General features: G+C 44.4%; 1 protein-coding gene across 1 annotated transcript in view; it reads right to left on the reverse strand.

Annotated features, from left to right (window-relative positions):
* DGKK (diacylglycerol kinase kappa) overlaps positions 1-7118 on the reverse strand; it is a 123514-nt gene extending 116396 nt beyond the window's left edge. The window contains exon 1 of the mRNA XM_003799668.2: positions 6570-7118. Within this exon, the coding sequence (XP_003799716.1) occupies positions 6570-7118 (549 nt within the window). The remainder of the gene's footprint in view (positions 1-6569) is intronic.
* Positions 7119-10274: the final 3156 nt, after the last annotated feature.

A 10274-nucleotide genomic window follows, 5' to 3' on the forward strand; every position in this document is an offset into this window, starting at 1 on the left:
TTTTTTTTTTTGTTGTTGTTGCAGGGTTGCAGCCATCATTGTTTGGCGGGCCCGGGCTGGATTTGAACCTGCCACCTTAGGTGTATGTGGCTGGCGTCTTAGCCACTTGAGCCACAGGCACCGAGCCAATATTCAGCTTCTTCAATAAAGTATCAGAGCATCTTTCTGGCAGAGAATTTCTTCCTTTCAATCTTTAAAAAATGATCCCTAATTTATTTTTTTCTTCTTTTTCTGTCCTTCTCTATCTCCTTTGCTTTCTCCTCTTCTTTTTCCCTCTCCTTCCCTCTCTTCCTCTTTCTCTTTCTTCATCTCTCTCCTTAACCCTGTCCTCTCCTTTCCTTCCTCCTCACCCCCTCTCTGTGTCCTGTTCCCTCTCCCGGCTTCTCCCTCCCCTTCTCTCCCTCCCCTTCTCTCCCTCTTCCTTTCCTCTTACCCCTCTGTCCTCCTTTTTCTCCCCCTTCTTCTTTCTCTCCCTCCATCTTCCTCTCTCCTTCTCTTTATTTCTCTCTCTCCCACTCCTTTCCCTCTCTTAATTTCTCTCCTTGTCCTGCCTTCCCTTTTCTCTCCCTCCTCTCACCCTCTCTCTCTTTCTTTTCTGTTTTGAGAAAAATGTTTTAGGACTTTGGTGAATTTGGGGGCATCTTCATTCCCTAAGAATGAGATTTCTCTTTTAAAATATCCTATTCATGTTCTTTCTTATCCTCTCCCTCCCTCACCCCAATTCTAAATATATTTGCTTATTTTAAGAAAAAAGGGGACTTTGTTGAAGCTGGAGACAATTTTCCTTAAGAGGACTTTCTCTAATTTTTAAATTCCTATACTAAGAATGAAGCTTTTGGCAAGTTAAATGAATGTATTAAATTATCACATGAACCCCAAATATATGTACACAATACAAAATAAAATTAATTCTAAAAAATAAAAACAGTAAAGCTTTTGGGTTTGAGTTAATTCGGGTCTATTCCCATTAGAAGCGTTTTCTTTCTTTCTTTCTTTCTTTTTTTAAATTGCATTTGTTTTTGTTGTGTTTTTATGAGAAGTTCATGGGTCTTTGTAAGGCTGAAGCACTTTTTATTTTTAAGATATATTTACCTTTTATTTTTAATTTTACCTCCTTCACAAACACATTAACCTTTCTATTTTTAATTTTCTTTTAAATCTTAATATTGTATTTTATGAAAAAGTTTCATTCTTTTGTCATCTGGGAGATATATTTCTTTGTGTCTATTTTTTATCTTTCTGAGAATTAAAAATTTCAGGAGATTTTAGTACAATCAGGAACCTATACTTTAATATTTCTTTTTTAATTAAAATGCATGTATATAGAGGGCATATTAGCAACTTTCATTGACTTTGATGATTTTGAGTGTCTAACCTTTAAAAGATATCTTTTTGTTTGTTTTTCTTAAAAAAATTGAAGGGGTGGTTAATAAAGGTTTTTTTTTTTTTTTTTTTTTTTTTTTTTTGAGACGGAGCCTCAAGCTATCCCCCTGGGTAGAGTGCCTTGGCATCACGCTCACAGCAACCTCCAACTCCTGGGCTCAAGCGAGTCTCCTGCCTCTGCCTCCCAAGTAGCTGGGACTACAGGCGCCCGCCACAACGCCTGGCCATTTTTTGCTTGCAGCCATAGTTGTTTGGTGGGTCCGGGCTGGGGATTCGAACCTGCCACCTTAGGTGTATGTGGCTGGCGCCTTAGCCGCTTGAGCCACAGGCGCCAAGCCAATAAAGGTTATTCTCCTTGGTGAGGCTGGAGGCTCTTACTTTAAGAGGATTTCCTTTCTTTCAGTTCCTTTTCCAATTTCTTTTATTCTCTGTTTGTGGGAGAGTAGTAGGCTTATTAACTTGAGGTCGGGTTGATGAGATGTTTCTTTCTTTTACTTATTTTTAAAAATTGAAATGTAAATTACATACCATAAAATTCATTTTCATATGTACAATTCGGGGGGGGGTTGGTATATTCATAAGGTTGTGCATCACTCTCTAATTCTAGAACATTTTTATTACTTCCAAAAGAAGCCCTGTACCCTTAGCCATCATTCCCTCTTCCCCCTCCTATTTCCCTCTAGTCCTTGGCCACTGCTCATCTCCTTTTCATCTCTAAGGATTTGCCTGTTCTGGACATTTTATATAATTGGGAGAAATAATGTTAGGGAGTTTTGGTGAGATTGTGGACATCCTCTTTGGAAGATATATTTTTACTCCCATAGTTTTCATGAGGGATTGGGGATGGGCCTTGGAGTACAAATAAAGTTTATAAATTTTATGAATTTTTTAAGGTTAGAAATACTGTTTAACTTAAGATGATTTCTCTTTCTTTTTATTTTAAAAACTTTTTTGGAGGATATAAGTTTCATGGGCTTTGATGAGGGTGAGGAGAACTTCCCTTTAGAATTTTTTTCTTTTTTTTTTTTTCTTAAAATAATTTACAGAGAGGGAGTCACTGTCCATTTATTTTTTTCTAAAAATTCAGTAATTGGATTTTTTCTATTTTAAGAATAAGGTCTATTTGCTTTGTTGAGGGTAAGGCATCTCCCTTTAGAATGGCTCCATTTTTTTAAGCATTAAAATTATCTTTTTCCACTGAAAGAATTATAGTCAGTGGTCTTTGGAAAGGTTGGACACCCTGTCTTTAGCAGGATTTCTATTTCTTTTCATTCTTCTCCCCCCAAAAAACTCAAAACAAAAAGGTCTTTGTGAGTAATCAGTTCAGGGTCTCTGCCTCTTCTCTTTCCTTCTCAGGCTCCTCTTCTATACTGGCCTCCTCGGGGAGCATCAGAAGTGGAGCCGGTAATTACTGCTTTGGAAAATAAAAACATCAGAGCTGATGAAATGTCAGCTAAAAGACTATTCTTAGACACATGGTGATCCTTTGTGTCACAGAAAGCCATATGTTGGTTATTGTCTAAAAATCCACGATAGATACTTTAATCATTACATCTTCATAGCTGTCATCGTTTATTTTTGTCCTCTTTCACATTGCTACCTCATTTAGGGAAATAAAAGGGTTAATAATGCAGAGGAAACTATTTTGTAAACTATAAGGTGCCATAGGAACAGGAGGGATTACATAATCTTTAATTATGGTCCTAATATCTGCTCTGAAAATGGAAAGATTGACTACAGTACCTTAAGGGCTATATATTCAGGCTATTTAAATAAGCATTTACTTTTCATTCTGAAGCCAATGAGAATGAAATTTTATTTATTCACAGCATCAGGCTCTACATTGCTGGAATTGGAATCCATAGGTTTAAAGCTTCAGCCAATGTTTATTGAACAAAAACATGGACAGCTGCATTGTACTAGTCACTGAGAAAGATGGCTCCTTTTTTGAGAAACTCAGAAATAGGTAAGATAATAAAATATTCAGGCAAGAATTACCACATAGCATATAAACAAATGCTTGCTATTGCTCAAGAAAAGTGTGTGCACTGTTATGGTTTGGAGATAATGGTAATTGCTGTATAGTCATCAGCAGGGATACACAGACTCCTTTTACTCCCCCACAAATAAAGGAAGCGAAAGTATATTTCTTCCAAGATTTTCATCAATCACTTGTATGGTGTGATAATTTCATAGTTGGTAAAAACTCAATGAATATAATACATACTGTCTTTCTTCAAGCACAACTGAGAGGAGAGAAACAAATATGCTCTACTTAGTATAAATCCCACTCCCTCCAAGACAGTTATAGCATTGTTAAAGAACCAATTCACACATCTGTACTTACACTTGCTTCCACCAGGTGAGAGGCCATGGCTCATTTCCTGGGAATCAAAACATTTTAGAAAGGAAGGAAATAGACAGATTTGGTTCACAGATTGTGCTACCCCAATAGCTATTTGGAAAGGAAACGTGAGACCCTTTTTCTCAGTCTCTACTCTCATGCTTGGCATAGAATTGCCACCAGCAGGTTCTGAAACCTTACTGAAAACCCTGAAGAGGACGGGGCTAACTGGTAGATGTTGGTTTTTTACTGCAATACCAGTCAGTATAATTATCTGGGAGAGAAACCTGCAGTTACATTCAAACACCTGGTTTTGTTTATTTCATCCTTTGAATTATCAGGCTAGGTTCATGCTTTCCATGTAGGATTTCATTGATGAAATCTGCATTTTGTTTTGCTGCCTGAGATTTTGTATATGAGTGTGTTTGTGCTTGTACATTGCATGGTTGTTTTTTCCCAAGCTTGCCTCAAGGAGGCAGTGTTTGAGAACAATGCCCCCCCCCCCCCCCCCCCCCAGCTAACATGGCAACCTGCTTGCAATGAATTGTTAAGATGTCAGTCAGCTGGTTGCAAGTGCTATTTGTCTGAGGAAGATGAAGCAGAGAATGATTCTATCACTGAAGATCAGACGTTCCCAACAGCACCAGAGAGGATAGTGACATTGAAGGTGTAGTAAGAGGGTCCAGCTCCCAGCAATTTGAGAATTTAACTAGGTCCTTTGTATTCTTCAACCATCCGGAACCACTGATTAATCTACCTGGCTTTCCTGATGGATGGTCAGAGTTCTTAACTCCATTCTACAAATAAGTGATTCAACAAATGTCTGGATCTATCAAAGGCAAAATCAAACCCCTGGCTTCCTGGTTTCCTGCCAGTGCTGACAAGTGTCTGAGTGGGCACTACATAGAAGAAACTAACCTGATTCCCCTTAGCTTGATTCTCCCCATTTGTCTGGTAATGGTCATTTTTCAGCCAAGCTGGTAGGAGTTGCTTTCACACTGGGGGATGCTTTTCATGTGAGAGTAGATGGTGGTCCTGGCCCCCAGCCAGCCTCAATTCACTGGCCATCCTGGTAATTACATCTCCAAGTGTGAGTTCCTCAGCCATATTCCTGAAATTTCACTTACAGTGGCCACAAGTCAGGTGATTCTGACTAGTCTCTATCCCACCAGCTTAATACAAACCCCTCAAAAGACTAGAGTGAGCACCCTAACTGGGGTGAGCACTCTAACTAGGGTGAGCACCCTAACTTGTCTAGGCGCCCCTCCCTTCCCCTTCTGGAGGTCATTGCAGGGGAGGGCATCTGCAGGAAGGGAGGGATCCACCTCCTGGTGAGAGAGAAATAGTTTTTATTTTTTCAATTTGTCTGGGTCTTCTACCGTCTTAATTAATTAATTTATTTTTAAACCTCTGCACATTTTTCCTCTGTGAAACTTTTCTCCTTAGCCTTAATCTTTTTCAGTCGTTCATCACTGCAGATATTTTACAAACTCAAACCTATCAACGGCAAAATCTGCTCAGAAGTCAGGAATCAACCAGCGCTTACATTTGCCCATGCGGACCTCTGCCCCTCCTCCCCCTGCATTCTGCATGCTACAAGTGTGCAGTCCGCAGCAGAAGGATCCCTTTTCGGTGTCCCTTTGCTCTGCCAGGCGGCAGGATGAAGGGACATTGTTGGTGTGTTGTGCTATTCATTTGTTTCTGTGTGTATGTGTGTGTTTTCCTTCAGGGGAAGCTGAATTGTGTATGCATGAGTTATTGTGATTTTCACAGTTTAGTGGAACGAAGATTAGGGGTAAGGAAGAGTCGGGGGGACACCAAGAAAGCAGGAAAGACAGACTCCCGTTGACGAGCAGATGGGCTTTCATGGGTTCAAGGCAAACACGGAAAACTTTCTTCCTCCCTCCTCCCCCTTGGGCGGGTGCTGGAGGATTCTTCACTCATCTTTTACTGGCTAAGTGCATAGATGTAGAAGGTGTCGCTGTAGACGGGTAGAGATGAGGGTTCCCATTCACACGCTCTCAGATACCAACTCTTATTTGCGTGTCTCTAAACCAGGGCTCTCGTACCATTCCAACCAGCCCTGGTGGGGATGCCAGTTATCCATCTGTGACGCTACTGCGCATCACTGTATCACTGTATTTGCACCTACCTGCTGGGAAATCCTGCAGACAGATGGAATAGTGGCTTCAACATACGCATGCTCTCCCCCTCTTCCCAGGGGAACCCTGCCCTTCCCCTGCAGTGCGTGTGGGCGCCGCCCATTCCCTCATCTCCAGAGGGAGTACCGGCTCCCAGCAGTCCAAAGAGGCGCCCGACATCTCCCTGGAGGGGAGCCAGTGCCGTCCCAGTTGAGGCGCCCCCTCCCCAGTGGCAGGGAGGGGGCAAGCAGGCGGCAGCTCTGCAGCTTGGGCCTCTGCGGCAGTGACCGCAGCTAAGAGGTGTGTCCCACTGCCCCCAGTCAATTCCGTTCACTGTGTACCCGAGGCCAACCCCAAACACTTTTTCCAGATCTCTTGCACTTCCTGAGGGCATCTTCCTCTTTTTCAAGATACTGGCGCTCACAACACTGCCACTTCTCTCAATGGGAAAAACTGCTTCCATTCTCACCCCCTGCTGTCACCCGGTTTCTAGCCCCAAACAGCCCACTCTCATTTCCCACATGTTGCTTCCAGCCTCCCATCCGCTTCCCACTCCCCTGGTCTCCCCATCTCTACATCTTTCAGAGCATCCTGTCCAGCCAATGGAAGCCAAATAGGATGCAAGGGGTACCCTGAGACCTTCCCGCTCTGTAGCTATCTGACCCCGCCTTGCTTTTTTCTCATGGTGGTCTTTTTCTTACCTTTATTCTGGACCATGACATTGGCGATCGGGGTGATGGAGACGATTGGGTCTTTAAACCCTTCTCTAGAGTGTCCACCGGATACTGCAGTAGACATGGTGCTGGACTTGGCTTCGGACCGGACTCTGGGGCCGGTTTGGTAGTAGGTTCTGGGGTCGGTTCTGGGGCCGGCTCTGAGGCTGGTTCTGGGGCCGGCTCTGTAGCTGCTTCTGGGGCTGGCTCTGGGGCCAGTTCAGTGGCTGGTTCTGGGACCGGCCCTGGGACTGGTTCGGAGACTGGTTTTGGGGTCGGCTCTGGGGCCGGTTCGGTGGTTGGTTCTGGAGTCGGTTCTGTGTTTAATTCTGTGGCTGGTTCTGAAGTCGCTTCCGCGAAAGGTCCTGGAGCAGGCTCAGGACAGGGCTCTGGTGCCAGTACCGGCGAAGGTTGGAGGAGCGGCGGCGGAGCTGGTGGCGGCGGCGGCCACGGCGGCGGTGGCTCTGGAGACTCAGCGGACTGTTCTCCATCCTGATGCGGGGCAGTGCCTTGGGCCGCGGCAGCTCCACAGTCCATGGCCGCACACCACCTCAGGTCTGGGCAGCCTGCGCCCCTGAGCTTGGAGGGCTAAAGTACCCGAGGGTGGCCCTCCCACTCCACTCTGACATCCCCTACCAGGGTGCCAAACTTTCCCCCGCCGCGCTCCATGGCTGGCTCTGTTCTGAGGTCTGACTGGGGGGCGCTCGGCATCTCCCAAAGCTGGAACACGCCTCTCGGTGAGCGCACACCTCTTCGTAAGCAGCCACGGGTCCGATGGGCGGGAAGCAGAGGGGCTTGCGAACGCGGACTGGGCAGAGCGCTTGATGACCTCCTAGCGACGCGCAGAAAAGGAGGGGGGGAGACAAAAAGGGGAGAGGGAGTGGAGCGGCGTGGGTGGGGGGAGGCTGGAACTGTGCCGCGTTTAACCCTTTAGTGTCGCAAATACAAAAAAAAAAAAAAAAGCCAGAGGCTAAGGTAAGGGTCTTTGCAATTTCCCTAACTGCTCAGCCATGAGCTTCTGCTCTTAACAGCTTCCATCCTGTGTCTGCTCGCTCACCTAGGCTCAGCAGCAGGTGAGCCCAGCCTCGGACCAGTCTCTGACCCCCATCTCCAAGCCTCAGTGGGCAAGTAATCATTTTATCTAACCCGGGAAAAGAATTTGAGAAGCATGGGGTTGGGGGGTGTGTGTGGGGGGGGCGGAGGGGTGGCTGGCGGGGATGGGGTTCAGCTTCCTTTGGATTGAAGTAAAATTTGTTTCTCCCTTGGGTTTTGCGTTCGTGAGCTTTACCATATCCAAGCGAGTTGCGGTTGAGTACAGAGTTTGGTATGCTTCAGGAAGGAGTGTGACGAGGAAGGGCTGGAGTCCTGGCTTTCCGCAGTCTGCAGAGGTTGCCTGGAGAGCAACTGGAGAGTGCCCCGGCAGCAGCAGCAGCTGGGCTGCGCACTCGAGAGCTGAGGCTCCCTTGGACTGCAAGCAATCTGGGCATCTGACTGGCTCGCCTTTGCTGTAGGATATTACCTTGTTCTTTTAGCTGGGTTACCCAAGGATCAGCAGGAGTTTTTTTTTTTTTTTTTTTAAACCAAAACTTGTTAACGTGTGTTTGTGTATATATATCTTGGGTTGGGGAAATTAACCTCAGCACCCACACTATTTCCACCTCCTGAAGTGCTCTTACATTAGTGGTGAGAGATTCTCTTGTGAAGAGAATGGCAGGTCCCTAGCACAGCACCCTTCCCACCACATCAGGAGACTTTAGAAGCTTTCTTGGTTGTAGTCACGTACACACACACACATACAAATCATCATCTTAGACCTAGACTTTAGATGCCAATTGCAATTAAAATTTGAGAAGACCACCGTTAAAACCACTGTTGAGTGGGAGGGGGAAGAGAAACATCTATAAACCTAATTTGAAAATAACAAATGAATTTATCTGCTTTATGCATAATTCTGCAGTTGTGCATAGCAGCCCCTTCTCCTGCCATCTCCTCCCAGACCATATCCCCCACTATTCCCTCTTCTTTTGCCCACTGACACTGACCCACCCTGAATTTTCTAGAACCTACAGCATTTTTATGTCATCTACACCACCTCCCAGCAGTAAATAACCAGGAACACAGTCTCACCTAGCTCCCTTCAAAGACAAGAATCTCTGATGTGGTCTGCATTTCCCAGATTTTTGCTGCAGCACTGCAGCCTAAGCCCACCTCCTGGAAATGTGTCATACTGCTTGGCAGCTACTAAGCTAATTCAGGGACCATCCTTAACCTCTAGGAATGCTGGGGATGGGGAAGCACAAGGGAGGTGAGCCCTATCACTTTTCCTCCTGTCAGTAAATCCACCCTACAAGCCCACTCTCTTCACTGTCCTTAGGCTTATTCTCTTTCCTACCCCATACTCAAGCAGCCAAACTGTCTTTAACCTCAAGAATTCAGAACTGTAACATACAGGTGCCACATCTGACTAGTTGGTAAGCCCAGGCTTGGAAATTGCTTCTCTGGTTGTCACACCTTGGCGAAATCCCTGTCCTTAAAAGGGGCCATTATCCCATATTTAAGTTTTGCTTTTCCCCCAGCCTGTAGATAGAAGGGCTTAAGGCTGAGTACTCACCAAGATGGCCTCTTGGATTAGAGATCAATGACAAGGGATTTGGCATAGACAGTATGTTGTCAAGCAGAACACCACCAGGGGACAATTTGGAGCTGTTGCTTTATGTATGTTCATCGAAACTCTTGTTTATAATTCTATACTCAATCACAGTGAGTCCAAATTTATGGTATTAAAGTCTTGCTGCAAGATCATTTTGAAGTTAAATGCTAAAATAGTTGTTTTTGCATATTTTTTGCTTCATTAAGATGGGTTACTGGAGATGTACTGCCTGATTTGTATTTGATTAGTTTTGAGTGTTTCAAAAAATGATTTCTTATCACATTACAAGCTGCCTTATTGCCTCATGTCATAGTAAGGGTGTCTGGGTTTTATTATCTCTTCTCTGCTCCACATTGAATAAAACGCTTTACATTTCAGAGGGTGATCAGAATGGTTGATTGGTGCCTGATTTGGGAAGACACCTTTGCTGTAATTAATATATACCCTCCTTTCCCCCATAACCTGATGGTTTCTTAACAGAGAAAGCTTTACTTAGATGCTTCTGTATTTTCCTTACAACTTAACCCAGGGCTGAGGCCATAGTAAGGATTTAGGAATTATCTTTTCAGTGGATGATTCATTGCAGGTTACTAGTTTAGGATATTTTTCTGCATTGCTTTTTAGCAGTATTCAATATTTCAGATGATAAACAATCTCTTAAGAGGCTCTTTTCTATTGAACAATACTGAGAAAAAGGTCAAGAGCTCCATAAAAATTTCCCCAGCCAGGTATACCTGGAATGATGATCAACTCCAGAGAGGCTTTGGTGGACATGGTCTGAATGTCCGTGGGACTTTACAGCACATAACATAAGTTACCTGACTGGGCTGGACAAAGTATTGATCAGTATAGTGGGCTCATTATCTTTCTGAATATGTAATGTACTATTTCACCCCTTCTCCCAGCATTTACCCTGATTCTATCCAAAATAAAGTTTATGAAGCTAGCATGGAGTTCCCTAGATTTCAACCATGCATAAGAGTTCTGGAGAGGCATAGGAAAAAATCCGAGAAATGTGACAAAATTAAAGCTCTTCTTCCTCC

Source organism: Otolemur garnettii, unplaced genomic scaffold (genome assembly GCF_000181295.1).
Source record: "Otolemur garnettii isolate 467f Iridium unplaced genomic scaffold, OtoGar3 scaffold00153, whole genome shotgun sequence".
Taxonomy (NCBI): Eukaryota; Metazoa; Chordata; class Mammalia; order Primates; family Galagidae; genus Otolemur; species Otolemur garnettii.